The following is a 19,207-nucleotide window of genomic DNA, read 5'->3' on the forward strand; positions in this document are numbered from 1 at the left end:
CCCGCTTTCTATTTATATGTTTGGGTTTACTTGGGTTGGTGACACCATTTCCAGTGGTGACGTCATTTCCTGTTCTTTTTCTCAGGGGGTGGTAAATGGGATCCAAGTCAATATGTTTCTTGATTGAGTTCCGGTTGGAATGCCATGCTTCTAGGAATTCTAGTGCACGTCTCTGTTTGGCTTGTCCTCGGATGGATGTGGTGGCCCAGTCGAAATGGTGTCCTTCCTCATCTATATATATATATGAGGATACTAGTGAGAGTGGGTTATGTCTTTTTTGGCTAATTGATATTCATGTATCCTGGTGGCTAGTTTTCTGCCTCTTCATCCAAAGTAGTGTTTGTTAGAGTTCTTGCAAGGTATTTTGTAAATGACATTAGTTTTGCTTGTTGTCTGTATAGCATCTTTCAAGTTCATTAGCTGCTGTTTTAGTGTGTTGGTGGATGTGTGGGCTACTATGATGCCAACGGGTCTGAGTACTATTGAGTCTGAGACCCCTTGGCATCATGGTAGCCCACAAACCCACCAGCACTCTAAAACATGAACATCAACTAGCCACAAAAAGACATAACCCACTCTCACTAGTATTCTTACATACCTTATTCTTTCTGCTCCCAATGTCTTCTGCAAAGCCTCTAGTCGAAGATGATGATTTTGGACTCCTTCATGGCAGCTGTCTCTAGTCTCCCCCAGCCAGGAACCCTCAACCTACTGTGCTCTTGTTCATACCTCTTAAAATTTCCATTTATCCTCTTTCAGCTCAGTACAGGAGTTTGTCTTTGGCTATTTTTTAATCCCTCCCCAAATTCCTTCACATTTCTAGTGACCTTGAAATCCTCCTGAAATCCACCTGAATATGTTTTGAAAATTGAAATTTGTTTTTCTTGTTTTAATTCTCTAACATTTCAAACACACCCATTTTATGACCTGAGATTGTGGAGAATCAAGGTGGTTGTGTTTTCTGCACAACTTGAACATTTCAGTTCCATTTGTCCATTTTTTGTTCTCATGTCTTGAACCCATTGTGATGCTGATTACAAACTGAAAGAACTGCAGCTGCTATAAATTAAAAAACAAAACCAAAGGTTGCTGGAAAAGCTCAGTAGATCTGGCAGTAACTGTGAACAGAATTCAGTTAACTTTCTGGGTCGAGTGACCGTTCGAACTTCCTCAGGCGGTGCTGATTATGTCCTGGACTTCTCCTTTGTTCCATAAGAAATGACTGTTACTCAATTATTAACTTTTCAACCAACATTTTCTTTAGAAGTGGTCTAGCTCTCTTCATAGAACGTGGAACAGTACAACACCGTACAGGCCCTTGGCCCCACAATATTGTGCCGAGCTTTTATCTTAATCTAAGATCAACCTAACCAACACCCCTCAATTTACTGCCGTCCATGTCCTTGTCCAGCAGTCACTTAAATGTCCCTAATGTCTCTGACTATAATAGCCCTCATGATAGTCGTTTCTGCTCTGGGGAAAAGTCTCTGGCTATCTATTCTATTTATGCCTCTCATTACCTTGTACACCTCTATCAAGTCACCTTTCTTTCTTTCTTCCTTCTCTCCGATGTGAATACTTTGCTTTGTGCCCCAGACTTCCAATAGCAGTTAGTTCACATCTTTTGGCAGGGGTGGGATGGAGGTGGGGCGGGGGAGGAGGGGTGGTCAGGAAATGTTCTGAAGGAGTGGAATGAAAAGCTTTCAAATGTATGCAGTTATCAGGAGCAAACATTGCAACTGGTAGCTTATTGTAACATCCCTATAGTCAGTTCTGATTTTTAATGCTGTACCTTTAGTAGAAAAACATTACTTTGACAAGATCATTTCTTTATAAGTTATTGCTCCGAAGAAATCATGTAGTCTTAAAAAGATCATTCTTCCCTCAGATAAAATTACTGTCATGTATTGTTCCTTAAGCTAAACTATTCAAAGTGTATTATTCGTGCAGTAGTGGGAGGATGGATGTTATGATGGTTATGATGTTTCAGATATCGTTCTGGTGGTGGAAAGTCCCAAAACCGACTGACTGTTGCAGAGCTTCAAGCATTTGTCAAACAGCTCTATGCTCTACCTTGCATCATTGACCAGGCACCCTTACTGAAGGTATGTGTAATTTCTGGAGTTCTTGAATTATTAATTGAAAAAAAAAACAAAAGTTCATATTTTGTTGTCCCTATGATGGTTTACATAACTTTTAAATATTAAATCACTGTCTATGCAACTATAATGGAAGTTCTTTTTTTTTAAAGAAAACCTTTTTATGTTGTGATTTTATTAAATGAAGTAGCACAAATGTTGTGCATCTCTCCTGCACAGGACCTTTCAAATTCCGTAGAAGATTTTCAGCAGCGCTCTGAGAAGGCTGTCTCTGATGAAAGACCCAATACTTCTGAACTACAGCAACTGATGGATCTCAGTTTTGGATTTGACATAGAATTACCACAGCTTCAGCATCTTCGAGAACATTTAGAACAAGCAAAGTGGCTAGATGAAGTGCAGCTGGCTTATGCTACATCTGATTCATTCAGTTTGGATGAAATGAGGCAACTGATTGATTCTGGCGTAGGTTTGATGCCTCATCAAGCTGTAGAGAAGGCCATGGCTCAGCTGCAGGAACTCCTGACGGTCTCTGAACAGCTGGAAGAGAAAGCTCACAATTTGCTGAAGACCAGGTCAGTGGGTATTACTGCATCATAATTAGTGCATGCACTTTTTGTATGTACAATGTCCCCTAGATTAAGCAAATGCCTCCATCCTGTAAAGAAGAAAAAGATTGACGATTTGTAGTGAAATTAGTATAACAAAGTTCGCTGATTGAGTATTTGTGAACTACGTTGCTTGCAAAATTGTACTTTACAAACATCTCTTGTATTTTAAACTAATTTCTAGAATGCATTTGTCTTAAGTCTTCAATACAAAGAATTATTCAGCTGCTAACTGTCCAGTGACAGATGTGCTTCAACATATTTGAAAGCCTATAAATAAACCAGTAATCTGATTTAACACTAATCTTTTTGTGATTGTTGGCTGCAAAATGAGATTAGTTACTGAAGTCGATTAACCCAGTTTCAGTGTATTTACAACTGCTATTTGCTGGTTCATTTGTCAAGGCATTGCTCTGAGAAATCAGTCAACAAGCCTGGCTCAAAATGTAACGGGGCATGGTTGTTAACTGAAAACAAAGAATTCTGGAAATAATAGCTAGTCAGGCAGCATCCATGGAGAGAGAGATCAAGCTAATACTTCAAGACTAAATGACTCTTCTTCAGCTCTAATGAAGAGTTGTCTAGACTCAAAACATTAGCTTGCTCTCTATCAATAGATGCTGTCAGAACCTCCCAATTTCCAGCAATTTTTATTTTCAGTATGTTCAGCATCTGCAGTAATTTGCTCCTACATGACTGTTAACTGGTCTATTCCGGTTCAAAAAAGCAGAATTATTTATGTACCAAGTTCTGTGTAATTGTCTGACAGTGTAAATGCATATCATACTGTTGTGCCACAATTTATTGATATTCGAGCCCTGCTATTTCTGGAGTCATCACAAAAGATAAATACTGTATACAGTACAAAGTATGCAAAATTCCACAATTTACCTATCTTTTAGACACCGATTTCTGTACTTAATTGTTTGCTTTCACTAAAACCTATTTATGAGCCATTGATTTCTAGCATGGGGGTAGAACGGTGGCTCAGTGGTCAGCACTGCTGACACACAGCAACAGGGATGAAGGTTTGATTCCACCCTTGTGCGACTGTTTGTGTGGAGTTTGCATGTTCTCCCCATGTCTGTGGGTTTTCTCTGGGTGCTTTGGTTTCCTCTCGCAATCCAAAGATGTACAAATTAAGCAGATTGACCATGCTAAATTGCGTATAGAGTCCAGAGATTTGTAGTTTAGGTGGTTTAGCAGTGGGAAATGCAATATTAAAGGGATATGGTTGGGAGTTTAGGTCTGGGTAAGATGCTGTTGGAGGGTTGGTGTGGACTCTGAGCTGAATGGCCTGGCTTCAAACTGAAGTGATTCCATGATCTGTAACTCTCCTAGTTAAAGCTCTCGCCCCATATAAAATTCCTGTAAACATACGGACTCTCAAATGGTGTCAATGGCAGAGGGAAAGTCTAGGGAGATAGCTCAGTGAATCCCATGGGCAGGGTTCACTGAACTGTTTGTCAGGACTTGCTGTTCCTTGATCCTCCCTTCATGTATTTGCAGTTGTTTACAGGAGACACAGAACAGCTGGTCTCATTTATGAAGTTTGAATTCTTGATTATTTGTGTAACAAGTTCTGTGACCATGTAAAAGAAAATCATACAGTTGTGCCACAATTTGAGGGAAATAAATTGACATTCTCTCCAGCTGTGGGAATTTCTCTTCTATACAGAAGAGACAGTTCCTTCCTTTCAGGGGATCTGGCCTCTGGCATCTATTAAACTGTTCAGCTACCTAGGGATCAAAGACATAGTTGTTGGACAACAACCCACCATTGGCCAGAACAATCAACTATTTGTTTTGCTGACAGAATGTCAATTTGAGCACACTGCTTGGTCATCTGTAACTGTACCTGTACCTGTACCTGTACCTGCACCCCCATCCTGGATGATGTATTGCCTCCCCAGTGCCAGGGTTCAGGATGTCATTAAGCAACTGCAAGACATCCTTTTTCGACGAACAGATTAACCAGAAATTGTGGTCCACATTTGTACCATTGACACAGAAAAGAAGAGGGATGTGGTGCTGAAGGCAAATTTCATGGAGTCAGGAGCAGCTATTTAAAACCTCCAACACATGCATTTACCTTCAATGAGAGCTTGATTAGAGTGCAGGACATGTCTGTGAAAATGATGGATAGAAATGGCAAGATTAGGGAACCATGGATGACAGGTGAAACTAAGAGTCAAGATTAGAGTAGTGCTGGAAAAGCACAGCAGGTCAGGCAGCATCCAAGGTGCAGGAAAATCAACGTTTCGGGTAAAAGCCCTCAATAACCCTCCATTCCTGATGACTAATCTTGACTCTAATCTCCAGCATCCATAGTACCCACTTGCTATCCACTCTGTCTATACGTCATGCTTTTGAAGACCTCAGTCAGGTCCACCCTCAACCTCCATCTTTCTAATGAAAATAATCCTAATCTACTCAATCTCCCTTCGTAGCTAGCACCTTCCATACTGCACAGCATCCTGGTGAACCTCCTCTATACCCTCACCAAAGCATCTACATCCTTTTGGTAATATGGTGACTAGAACCATATGTAGTATTCCAAATTTGGCCAAACCAAAGTCCCGTACAACTGTAACTTGATCTACCAACTCATGTACTCAATCCAGTGAAGGATAGCATGCCATATGCCGCCTTGACCACTCTATTGACCTACGTTGCCACCTTCAGGGTAAACGGACCTGAATACTGACATCTCTCTGTACGTCAATTTTCCCCAGGGCTTTTCCATTTACTATTTCCACTTGCAAATTCGCTTTTGAATTGGGTCTTTCAAAATACATTACCTTGCATTTGTCTGGATTGAACTCCATCTGCCAACTTTTTGCCCAACTCTCCAATCCATCTATACGTTGCTGCATTCTTTGACAGTCCCCTTCACTATCTGCTATTCCACCAATCTTAACATCATTTGCAAACTTGCTAATCAGACCACCTAAGTCTTCCTCCAGATCTTTTATGTACATCGCAAGCAGTGGTTCCAACATGGATCCCTGTGAAACATCACTGGTCACAATTCTCCATTTTCAGAAACTCCTTCCCATCACTACTGTCTCCTATTGCTCAGCCAATTCTCTATCCACCTAGCTAGTACATGCTAGACCCCATGAGACTTTACTTTCTCTTTCAGCATACCATTATGGAACCTTATCAAAAGGTCTTACTGAAGTCCACGTATATGACATCTACAGCCATTCCCTCAATCAACTTTGTCATTTCCTCAAATAATTCTATTAAGTTGGCAAGACATGACTTTCCCCTGCACAAAACCATGTTGCCTATCATTGATAAACCCATTTTCTTCCAAACTGGTGAGCCTGAAGTCAGTGATCAGAAAGCTGTTGGGCAAGATATGGATTTTCTTCCAAACTGGAGCTCAAGGTGAGAGGAGAAAAGTTTCAGGGAGATGTGTGTGGAAAGTTCTTTATGCAGAGGGTGGTGGGTGTCTGGAATGCATTGCTAACGGGGGTGGAAGAGGCAGGGGTACAGTAGCGTCATTTAAGATATATCTAGACAGGTACATGAATGAGCAGGAAGCAGAGGGTTACAGATCCTTAAAAAATAGGTGACAGGTTTAGGTAGAGGATTTTTGTCAGTGGGGACTTGAAGGGCTGAAGGACCTGTTCCTGTGATGTAATTTTCTTTTACTCTTTGTTCTAAAAAGCAGATCAGTAATCTCAGTACGACTCCCAGTGTCATCTGTTAGTGAGCATAAGAACAGGAAGATTAATTGATTGAATACATAGCTGGAGAAGTGGAGGAGTGAGGACAACAGATTTGAGGAATTGGGAGTGTTCAGGGGCAGAATGGAGTTAATGGGATTGAAACTAATATCCTCTCGGGAGATTTGTTAGTACTGTTAGGTTGTCTGTCAGTTTCATAGGCACCTGAGGGGTAATCCAAATTGGAACAAAGTGATACAAGACCAGAGAGCAAAATTGATCATTGAGGGTATTTTGAAAGCAGAATGTTGTCAAAAAGGCAAAGTTGAGGGGCACTTTACCTGAATGTAACAGCACTTGTAACAAGCTAGATATTTTAAAGGCGTAAATATGGTTATATGATATGGGTGTGATTTAAATTGCCATTACAGAAACATGGCTGCATGGTGACCAGGTACTGAAAGGCCTACTCTTGCTCCTATTTCTTATGTTCTTATCTACATTTACCACGTGTAAAAGCTTGCAGCTTGTGTCTACGTTGCTGCTTTTGCTAGGGATCTTAAATCTGTGCCCTTTGTTCCCATTAAAGCATTTAGAACAATGTCCTGTCTACTGTATCCAAACCCCTCATGATTTTGAATACTTCTGTCAAATGTCCTCTCAACCTTTCTTTCAAGGAGAACAGTCAGTCTCAGGTTGTTCAATCTTTCAAGCTAATTGAAGTTCTTTATTCTTGGGATCATTCTTTTCTACCATATCTGTAATCCGTGCACATCTTTCCTGAAGTTTGGCTCTCAAAATTGGAAGCAGTACATGAGTTGAAAGTGAATCAGTCTTTTAAACAAGCTTCACATGACTTGCTATGTTTTGTATTTTTTGCCTCAATTAATAAATTCTATTAATTGCAGCTTTATTATCTGGTCTTCCAACTTGCCCTCCCTGCTTAAGTGCTTCATCCAAAACTTAGGTTCGTGTCCTTGGTCAGAGATTTGAATCTCACCATTGCCGTTGGTGAAATTTGAATCCAATAAATGACCATGTAACCACTGTTGATGTTGTTTAAAAATCTATCTGTTTCACTTGTCTCCTTTTAAGGAAGGACATCTATCATCCTTACCTGGTTTCCCTTCCAAATCCACAGGAATGTGGTTGACTTTTAACTGCCCTCTGAACAATTCGGGGTATGCAATCATTTCTCGGCAGCAAAGGCATATATCACGATTTTCAGTCTTTATCACCAAGATATGCACAGCATTTTGTTCCTTCGTAAAGACAGATTGAATGTATACTTATGTCAACCATGTCCCTTGCCCTACATGCTAAATCCCTATTTTGGCTATCCTTCTCCTTCTACCACTCTCTTTACTAATAGTGTTTATATTATCTCATTTCATACTTTTTGTAACTTTTTTTTAACTTCCCTTCTGAACATTGTGTATTCAACCTAATTCTCTATCCACCTGATGATTGCCATAAGAATGTTTTTTTTTCTTCTTAATCACTGCCTTTGATTATGCTTGGGGACTGTAAATTTGTTTTCTGTCTTCTACTTTATCATATTTCCACATCAAAATCTGTGCCAATAACTCACCTACTTGCTACATCCCGTGCATTCACAAACAAGCAGTTACTGTAATGTAAACTGTATTTTTCCTGTAGTCCTAAACCACTTTATAAATTACTATTTCTTCTTAATCTTCTATTACCTACTGTGGAAGTCTTCCCTTCTCTTATACTGCCTAATATTCTATCATCGTGCAGCATATTTCACCTTTACTGCTGTTGCTGGTGAATTATAGCTGTGTCAATTTAGTTGAAACTTTCTCAAACCACTCATTGAGTCCCATCCTTCAGAGATACAAGAATTAAGTGTGCCTTTTCAGCATGAATCCGGAAGAAGGGCTTTGGGCTCCTTGGGTATTGAGGCCAGCTCTGAGGTTGTAAGAACCTATTCAAAAGGTAAGACACTCTTTTCCTTCCTAACCCCTGAAGACCTGATTATAGGGACTTGATGCTTGCCTTTTTTTCTTTCCATTGGTACCAAATGTGTACAGCAATGTTTGGCTCATGTTTCCCTTACAGAGTATCCTGTGCTCTGTTTGCCTTTTTTCCTTGTAGAATTGGGGCAACATGCTGCAATCTGATTACAGATATACCTATTTGTCCACCTGAATCTGGAGTCTACTACTGCAACTACATTTCTTCTCTTTGATGTAACCACCTAAGCTATCAACTTGGCCATTGCCTGTGTGCTTGACTACAACTTTTCATGGTACAACACTTCCAGCAGCCTCCAGTGGTTGACCATGTTGGAGCATAGCACATGTCCTGAAGACTGTCATACTTATTGCCTCTTTGAATTATTTTTGATGGCCACCCATCTATTATCCTGAGCTCGGCAGTGAGCAGACCACCTCTGGGAGCATACAAGCGAAGAAACAATCATTCTACCTAAGCTCTGCAGTGAGGCTATTTTGCCTCTAAGGCCTGGAAATCACAGGCTTGAGCAGAAGCACTTGGTGAAATATTAAATGTAGTCACTGAGATGCGTGACATGTCCAGAAGTTTCCAAATGATGCAGGAATTGCAAGCAACAAGTCACCGATACCATCCATGACACAAGGATTCTCTCTTCACATCTAGCTAGTGCCCTGTTTGAATTATTAATGTAATATTATTAGACCTGCTGAGTTTAACCTCATTAATTCACTTGCTACTATATAAACACAATGTAATATCTTAATTTCCTAACTCCTACCTTGAAAAGAATGTCCCAAGCTTTGACAGAAAAGAGAAAAATACTCTCCAACCAAACACTTAGTTTCCCGTTATGTCTCTTTGATTTTCTTTGCAGGTCTTCTTACTGGTCTTGCAGGGATCTTTTAATCAGTGTTACCAGGAATCCCAGGATTTTGACTTGGCACTGAATCAGTAACAATGTCATATGTCCATTGTCAGGATGGGAATTCCACGATATTAATGTTATTCTTAGTGGTAAAGGTCACTGGGGTAGGTGTTACTGTGAAAGCAAGCTTAGTTGTTGCAATGCATCTTGTACAGAGTATACATTACAGCTAGTGTGCCATTTATAGAAAGTGTAAAGTCCAAATAAAGTTCTGTATTTTTTGATTGTGGAGTGGAAAAAGAACTTTTTAAAAAGCAAGGATTGCTGAAGGTTGACAGCAGTTTTCAAAATCAAGTAACCTGAACTCATTGTAAGCAGTCTCTATACAGCTCCTGGTTCAAGCAGTAGTTGAAGTGTAGTTTGCAGATGACCTGGAGCAGAAGGATGTGTACAAATAGATATTCAGCCGGGAACAAGCAGCTAATTGGTCTTCGGATTATTGACCAGTTATCGATGACTAAGGCCTTTTGGCTGCCAACAACTGTGATTGATTCTTGGGTCTTGAACAAGATAGGAAGAAATCTTCAGACCTCTGCCAGCTTAGGAGCTATGTTTTCTGCAGTGATAACTACTTCACGCCTCAAGACCAATTAATTTTTCATTTAGCTGCTGTAAAATAACTTTTCATTATTAAAAATGTTAATATTTAAGTGTAAACCAACTACCCTCTATCCTCTGCAAACCAGTAGGTGCAAAACCTGAGATACAGCTTTCTGATTCGCAAAAAGACCATCTCAGCAGATCCATTTGAGCAGAGACTACTGAAATGCTTTGCTGTTGTTTTTTTCCTTTACCCATAACACCCATGTATTTTTCCCAATGTTTCTATATAAGAGAGAGTTTATAATAGGTTAGAGTTTTATTTAGTGGAGTTTTTTACTGATGGTTGATAATTGATTACCTGTAGCCATAATCTATTTACTTATAATAAACAGCAATTTCTGTCAAGAATAGAAACCTAATCCATGTTTGCTGTCAGTTTGGGTCGAATAATGGAATGTATTTTTAAAGGTCTTTAGCATTTGTAACAACTGAGAATAGTGAGGCTTGACCTCCTTCCTCCTCCTCCAATGAGCTGTAACAAAACATAAATGCAGAGGAAGCTTTTTAAATGTAAGTGCCATATTTGATTTGATTTGATGTGTCATGGCACTAGGTCAAAGACTGGCAAAGAAACCTGATTACCTCATTGCACTCCCTCAGTGCTCCTTCATGTCAACATCATCTGGACGAAGCACTGATGGTGGCAAGGGTGCAGAATGTACTCTAGATGGGGACTTCAATGTCCATCACCAAGAGTAGCAGCTAGTCAAGTCCTAGAGGACACAGCTGCTGGACTGGGTCTTTGGTAGATCGTGAGGAAGCCAATGAGTGCAAAATGTACTGGACTTCATCATCACCAACCTTTTGTGCTGCAGATGAAATTGCTAAATGTGTTAGATCTGCTTGAAATCTATCAACTCAACAATGGACATCCATGGCAATTATGAGCATTCTATTCAACTATTGTATTTACAAATTGTATAATGGGAATTTGCAATCTCCTGGCATCACTGATTATCCACTCTACTATTGCCTTCAAGCCAGGAGATAAACTCTGGTCCACTGAGGAGTCTAGACAGGTATGTCTGGAGCAGCAACCTTTTGTTTTTGTAACGTTATCATCCTGGTGAAGCTATAACACAGGACCACTTGCAACTTCAGTGCCAAACAGCAGAAGTCGGCTATAAGCTCTGCAGTCCTGCTACGTCTGGCCATGAATGCATTGGTCATTTGAACAACTCACTTGGAGGAAGAGATATTCTTAAATGATGAAGTCCAAGATATTGTTTTTAAAAAAAAGTATGGCAATACCAAGTAAATTAATTATCTATTTCCTCTGGGATCACCAGTATCTGGGATAGCATTAATACTGGTGCCTCACAGTGCCAGACACTCTGGTTTGATTCCATTGTTGGGTGTTCCAAACTCCCTTTGGCTGCATGAGTTTCTGTGGGATGCTCCATTTTCCTTCCACATTCCAAAGATGTGTAGGTTAGGTGAATTGGCCATGCTAATTTCCTTAGTGTCCAGAGATGTACAGGCTAGATGGAGTAACTAAGGTAAACGTGGGAATGTGTGGGGTATGTAGGTGGGATGCTTTTCAGGGGGTCAGTGCAGACTCGATGGGCCGAATAGCCCCTCTCTGCACATTAGGGATTCTATGTTTCTATGATCATGGCTGCCAGCCTTCAGCTATTTTCATTCACTGCACATGATATCAAGAAATAGTTGAAGACACTGGATACTGCAAAGGCAATAAGCCATGACGAAATACTAGTATTAGGATTGAAGATCTGCACTCTCATACTCATTGGAACAGGTTGACTAGGAGCACAATGTAACTACAATATTGGTAATTACCCGCTGATATGGAAAATTACCCAGGTATCTCCTGTTAACAAAAAGTGGTACAAATCCTATTGGCCCGTTCTCGATCAGATTAACAATGCTGTCAAGGAATGCTTGCTTACCAGTAACCTGCTCACTTTGCAGAATGCCAAGGCACCTCAGCTTCTGACCTCTTGATTCAAATATGGAAAAGGTGCTAACTCCAAAGATAAGAGACAGTCAACTGCTGCCTTGATATGTGTGGCGTCAAAGAATCCATGCAAAACTTGAGTCATGGAAACCAAAAAATTCTGTGGTTCAGGATATACATTGCACATAAGCAAATGATTGTGGCTGTCTTGACAACAACTATTTCAGCTCCAGGTCATGTTTGGAGCAGATCCTCAGTGTAGTGTCCCAAGTTCAGCCATTTTTAAACAGCTTCATCAATGACATTGCCTCCATTATAATTCAGAACTAATGTTTTCTGATGGTTGCACAGTGTTTGGCACCATTTGTACTTCCTCAAATACTGAAGTAGTCCATGTCCTAATCCAGACATAGGCCATGTGGCAAATAACATTCATGCCACACAAGTGCCAGGCACTGACCATCTCCAGCAAGAGAGAAACTAAGCCATTGCCCCATGATGTTCAGTTTTATTACCATCACTGAATCCCCCATTATCAATATCCTGGGGTTACCATTGACTAGAAACTGAGCTGGACAAACTCATGTAGCTGGTGTCAAGAGAGTGGTGCTGGAAAAGCACAGCAGGTCAGGCAGCATCCGAGAAGCAGGAGAATCAACATTTCTGATGTAAGCCCTTCATCAAACTCTTGTAGCCAGTGATTATATGCCAAGTCAGAGGTTCGGAATCCTGCAGCAAGTAATTCATTTCCTGAATTGTTAAAGTCTATCCAGCATCTTAAAGGCATGAGTCAGTGTAATGGAATAAGATTAAAACACATGAGCAAATGTAGACCATTTAGCCTATCGATCATGGCTGATTTTATCACTCTCAATTCCACTTTTGTATTTTATACTGATTAAAGATTTTAAAAAGACCAATGGAGACATGAATTATATATTGCTAAAAATGACTTTGACTTTGGTTGTTTAAAATGGCTGCTATTGTTCACATGATTTACCAGCTTCCTTAACTTTTTAGCCATTTCTAACAGTGGATTTTAGTATGAAATGGTTAGTTACAGCACCCATATACAATTGTTTACTTGTATGCATGCTTTAAAAAAAAGTGTAGAACCATTCCCCTACCCTATTACTCTACATTTACCCCTAACTAATGCACCTAACCTACACCACCCTGAACACTCTGGGCAATTTAGCATGTCCAATTCATCTAACCTGCGCATCTTTGGACTGTGGGCAGAAATTGGAGCATCCAGAGGAAAGCCACGCAGTCACTGGGAGAATGTGCAAACTCCACATAGTCATCAGCGGTTTGAATCAAACTTGGGTCCCTGGCACTGAGGCAGTAGTGCTAACCACTGAGCCACCATGCCGCCCTATTATTTAAATGCAATTATTTAAAACAATTGCATTTTGGAATTTGATTGCTAGGGCTATTTGGGTAAAAGGTAAAGTCTGCATAATTCAACTGGACCATAAAACTGCCCACTCATTTGTGTTGTGACCCTCCGGTTAAACCAATGTACCAAATGAGAGGAATGGTTGAGAAGCAGAGTCCTTTTAAGGTAACCTCAGTGTGAGAATTGAACCCCCTAAACTGTTGGTATCACTCTGCATTGCAAACCAGCCATCTAGCCAACATATCTGCTTTGTCAAGCCTCAAGGTGTTATCTATTTCAATTGATCAAACAGGCTACCTTTTGCACTTCTAAATTCTACTCTACCCTGCTCTTTGGTTGGCCCCAATTTCAAGCAGTTCTAAGAAACTATGCTGAAAACATATGGACTCTGCATGTGTGCTATCTTTTCCCATTTGTTTTTGCAAGTTGCTATGGCTTTCTGACAAGCTCTCATTACTTTATTCCTTTTATTTCCCACCCTAGCAGTTGGTTACTGTTATGGCGCCTATGCATAACTTCCATAAGTGACCTGTTTCTACCTTTGTTTCTCATTTCTGCCATAACTATTTCCACATTTTGGTTTTCTGAACAAAGGTTGTGCTAATAATGTCATTATCTAATGTGTCCTCCACTTCACCATTTCCTGGTTTCACGTGCTCCCTAAGTGTCCTGTATCACTCTATGTAAATGTGCAGACATATCTCCACGGTGACTACCAGATTATTATTGCTCTTCTAATTGTGCTGTGTGTTTCTGTATTGTTTCAAATGTCTGGTTTTAGCCCTTTTATTCTTCTTGTAACCTCTAGCCTTATTTGTTGACTTATTCTTAGCTTTGAAAGCTCTCTATCTCTTCCTGTCATAGTATCATTTCCTGATTATTGATTGTGTTCTCTTGGCCTTGATTCCTCTTTGATTTACTATTTATCTTCCCAAATTTGATCCAGTGCCCCTACCATTCAGTGTGAAGCCTCTCCATTCCCTTAGTTATGCAGCTTACAACACTGGTCCTAACCTGGTTTAAGTAAAGATTGTCTCAACAATACAGAAGCCATTTTCCGCTGTACTGCTGTCAGATCCCCATCAACAGGAATTATGCACTTCGTCCTGCATGTGTTGTTAGTATCTACATGGACCATGATGACTGAATCCTTCCTCTTCCTCTCTAGCCTGGAATAGATGTCCCGAACACTTATACCAGACAGGCAACAGAGTCGCCTGGAATTATGCACTTCACTGCAGAGAACAGTGGTGGTCCTTCTGACTATACTATTCCAACTTGCCACTGATTCATTTTGTCTACTTTCACTTGAATAGTTTCCTGTACCATCGTGCCATAGTCAATTATTTCTCCACCTGCAGTCCCCATTCTCATCCAACCCACCTGAAAGAACCTCTGATTTGTTAGATGATTGTGAATGTTGAGGGTTCTACCCACAACTTGCCCTTACCTTTCTCATTTTGCAGTTATACACTCCTGTCCTTGATCACTGTCCAGTTAAGAAGATGGATCCTTATACTGTACCCTGGTACACAGTCAGATGACTTGTCCCGCAAGATGCCTTGGATCAAAACTGCTCAACTTCAAACGTTTGCTGCTAATGTTTGCCCTGGGTCACAATTGTATCCAGGAAATTTCCAGCCTTAACACACCACCTCTCCTGCCACCGTTAATTTCTTTCAATGTGTGACTTAATTTATTCAATGATATATTTATTTACCCTGTCACCAATAGCTATTTTAAGATCTTGAAGATGTATGAGCAGAAATAGGTCATTTGGCATATTGACTCTACTACACCAATTAATGAGAGAATGGCTGATCTGATAACCCTCAACACCATTTTGACTTTTCCCTATGCTCTTTGATTCCCTTGCTGACAAAAATCTGTCTGTCTTGGCCTTGGACATACATCACAACCCATCGTCTACAGTCTACATTCATCGTCTAATGAATTCCACAGGTTTGTTACTCCCTGAGAGAACAAATTCCCCTCAATTCTTTCTTGAAATGATGAACTCTTACTCTAAGATTATGCCTGCTGGTCCTAGACTTCCCTACAAAAGGAATATATTTATAATATATCAACTCTGCAGAAGAGGTCTTGAAACATCAATTCTGCTTTTCTCTTCATAGACGCTGCCAGACTGAATTAGCTTTATTGTCACATACTCAAATAAGTTTATAAGTCACCACTTATAGTGCCATCTTAGGTACAAAGGTACCTAGGTATAATCCTAAATTGCAGAATAGAGAAATGAAGGAAATACATTACAGCTTATACAGTATAACCATAGATCAGAAAAACAAGAAGCAAAGTTAAAAAGACAAATATCATAGTCTCCCTCCAAAGACTCTCTGCAGTAGACCAGCGTAGAGGGCCTCCACGTGGTCGCGTGCTGCACTGGGCCACTGCCAGCATCTTTGCTCTAGACCTGTTGAGTTTCTCCAGAACTTTTGTTTTTATTTTGGATCCCCAGCATTCTCAGTATTTTGCATTTATTTGCTGTTTACATGTGCTCATACAAAAACAATCCCTGTCTGACCCAGTTACAGAAGAATTGGTTTCAACAGACCAGCTTTTCTCAGATGCAGATTTGTGTGTTGCTGTCCTGTTGTCAGGTCAACAAGACAGCTGGACATCCTGAAGGGGAGAGGTGATAAGTCAGAAGTTGTGGTACCAATGATATAGGCAGAATGAGAGATTAGGTCTTTCATCAAGAATTCAGGGCGCTAGGCAGTGGATTTAAACCAGGGAATTAATAAAGGTTATGCATTGGCAAATACAGAAATGACTGGCTCGAGTTGATGCACGGTGGATTAAGGGAATTGTTTCTGGGGAAGATGCAACCTATGCAAATGGATGGTCTGTATTTGAACCAGAATGAACCAACATTCTTCTGGGTGGGTTTGCCAGTGCTGTTAGGAGACATTTAAACTAGTTTGGCAGGGGAGGAGGCACAACCTAGGTTCAATAGCGACACTGCCAAAGGAACCCATCTTAAAGGAACCCATACAGAGGGAGTTCAGCTATCTTGAGTTCAAGGACGTAAGGGATGCTGGATGGCTTCTACTTTAATGCTAGGAGTGTTATAAGTAAGACAGATGAGTTAAGGATGTGGATTGACAAGTGGAGTTGTGATACTAGGGAGGAGCAGGAATGGCAATTTAACATTCTGGGGTATAAGATAGTCAGGTGAGTGGAGAGGGTTTAGAAGAGGAGGTGGTGTTGCATTATTAATTAGAGTCAGTTGCTGATGTTTTGGAAGGTCTTCAAATGAGGCTTTATGGCAAGAGCTCAGGAATAAAAGAAGGGGCAGCCACATTGCTGGAAATCTATTATTAATCCCCATATAGTGAGCAGGCAATACAGATGGTGATATGTGTACCAGCCTCTGAAGTAAGCAAAAATAATATGGTAATTAGAAATGGGATTTCATCTCTTTCCCCACCCCTCAATATTAATTGGATAGTCGTCATGTTAACGGTGTAGCGATGGGCAGATTTTCTTAATGTATTCAGAGGACCTTTTTACGTTGACACATAGATAATAGGTTTATGGATAACACAAAAATTGACTGAGAATTTAATAGTGAGGAAGATGTTCTTGGATTGCAGGGAGGTATGGATGGGTCCATCAGGTGGATAGATCAATGGCAGTTGGAGTTTAATTCTGATAAAGGAGAGTTGATGAACAATGGAAGATTTAGCAAAACTAGTACTCAACGAATGGCAGGACACTAGGAAGCTCAGAGGGATCTTGAGGTGCTTGTTCACAAATTCCTGAAGGAGGCAGGATGGGATAATAGGATGGTTTCGGCATATGGGACACTTGCCTTTATCAGGTAAGGCATGGATTTTTTTTTTTAAGAGCCCCTACAGCGTTGAAACAAGCCCTTCAGCCCAACAAGTCCACACTGACCTTCCGAAGAGTAATGCACCCAGACCCATTTCTCCCTCCCCTATAATACACCTAACTCTCTCATCCCTGAACTCATTGGGTATTTTAGCACAGCCAATTCACCTAACCTGCACTTCTTTGGACTGTGGCAGAACCTGGACAAAACCCACACAGACATGGGAAGAATATGCCAACTCCATGCAGATAGCTGCTTAAAGCTGGAATAGAACCAGGGTCCCTGTCACTGTGAGGCAGCCATGTTAATCATTGAGCCACTGGGCTGCTCCACAATTATAAGAGGTTATTTTGGAGCTGCACAAAACTTTAGTTAGACCACAGCTGGAGTACTGTGTGCACTCCTAGTTGCTCAACTATAGGAAGAATGTGACTGTGATTGTATTGGAGGAGGTACAGAGGAGATTCACAGGGATGGTGCTCGGAATAGAGTATTTTAGCTATGAAGAGAGTTGGATAAGCTTGGGTTACTTTCTTTTGAGCAGAGAAGTCTGAAGGGGAGATCTGATTCAGGTGTATACATTTCAGGGCTTGAACAGTTGGATATAAACAGCTGTTCCACTTAGTTAAAAGGTTGGTCACTTTAAAAAGGGCAAGAGGTATAGATTGAGGAAGCAAATGTCACCTCTGGGCTGGTGAGATCTGGAATATATTGTCTGGAGGCTAGTAGAGGCAGGAAGTCTCAAACCTTTAAGTAGTACCTGGATGCACACTTGAAATGTCATAATATTTGAAGTTATGAGCCAAGTTCTGTGGGATTAGTTTAAATAGTTAATTTTGTTTTTGGTACAGACTTGATAGGCTGAAGGATCATTTTTGTACTGTGATTCTTTAACTGCTTTATTAGTTCGTTACACCAGCTTTGTTAACCTGTTTGTTACCTTATTAAAACCCTGCTTAAAAATCTGATGGAGGTTTGCTCGCTGAGCTGGAAAGTTCATTTTCAGGTATTTTGTCACCATACTAGCTAACATCTTCAGTGAGCCTTCAGATGAAGCACCATTGATGTTTCCTGCTTTCTAGTTATATGTTTGGGCTTCTTTGGGTTGGTGATGTCATTTCCTATGGTGATGTCATTTCCTGTTCTTTTTCTCAAGGGGTGGTAAATGGGATCCAAGTCAATGTGTTTCTTGATAGAGTTCCATTTGGAATGTCATGCTTCTAGGAATTCTCGTGCGTGTCTATTTGGCTTTTCCTAGAATGGATGTGTTGGCCCGGTCGAAGTGGTGTCCTTCCTTACCTGTATGTAAGGATACTAGTGAGAGAGGATCATGTCTTTTTATGGCTAGTTGATGTTCATGTATCCTGGTGGCTAGTTTTCTGCCTGTTTGTCCAATATAGTGATGGTACAGTTCTTGCATGGCATTTTGTAAATGACGTTTAGTTTTACTTGTTGTCTGTATAGAGTCTTTCAAGTTCATTAGCTGCTATTTTAGTGTGTTGGTGGTTTTGTGGGCTACCATGATGCCAATCTGGCAGTCATTTGAGATGCCTTTGATGTAGGGAAGAGTGGTGAGGATTTCTGGGTGCATTTTGTCTGCTGGTTTGGGTTTGTTGCTTCTCAAACTTGCCTGCTTAAGGATTTTGCAGGGAGCGCAGGCACGTCATCTTTTAACGTAGAAACAAGGAGGAGCAGTTGGCCCTTCGAATCAATTTCTTCTCGGAGGACAGCCCTTCCGTCCCTGATATAGCTTAATGAACCTCTGCTGCACTCCCTCTATTGCAAGTATATCCTTTCTGTAGGGAATCTGAAACTGCACATAATACTCCAGGTGTGGACTCACTAAGGCCCAGTGTAACTGCAGGTAAGAATCTGAACACTCATCTTCATATGATGAAGGCCAGCGATGTATTTGCCTTCTAATTGCTTGCTGTACCTTTTTCTTCCCTCACTAAAATGTCTAAGTTTATATTTAACCACAATGCAATGTATCTGCCATGTGTTCACCCACACACTCAACTTGTCAAAATACCTTGAGCCTACTTGCATCCTGCTCACAATTGTCAATCCTGCCCATTTTTGTATCAAACGGTAAACTTGGAAATGTCATGCTTGGTTCCCTCATCCAACACATTAAAA

The 19,207-nt window shown here is 40.6% G+C and overlaps 1 protein-coding gene across 2 annotated transcripts in view; it reads left to right on the forward strand.

Moving 5' to 3' along the window:
* LOC140467258 (lysine-specific demethylase 5B-like) overlaps nucleotides 1–19,207 on the forward strand; it is a 211,570-nt gene that overhangs the window by 124,625 nt on the left and 67,738 nt on the right. For both annotated transcript variants that reach the window (XM_072563506.1, XM_072563507.1), the window contains exons 18-19: nucleotides 1,991–2,105; nucleotides 2,319–2,674. In XM_072563506.1, coding sequence (XP_072419607.1) covers nucleotides 1,991–2,105; nucleotides 2,319–2,674 — 471 coding nt within the window. The remainder of the gene's footprint in view (nucleotides 1–1,990; nucleotides 2,106–2,318; nucleotides 2,675–19,207) is intronic.

This window comes from Chiloscyllium punctatum, chromosome 45 (assembly GCF_047496795.1).
Source record: "Chiloscyllium punctatum isolate Juve2018m chromosome 45, sChiPun1.3, whole genome shotgun sequence".
Lineage (NCBI taxonomy): Eukaryota > Metazoa > Chordata > Chondrichthyes > Orectolobiformes > Hemiscylliidae > Chiloscyllium > Chiloscyllium punctatum.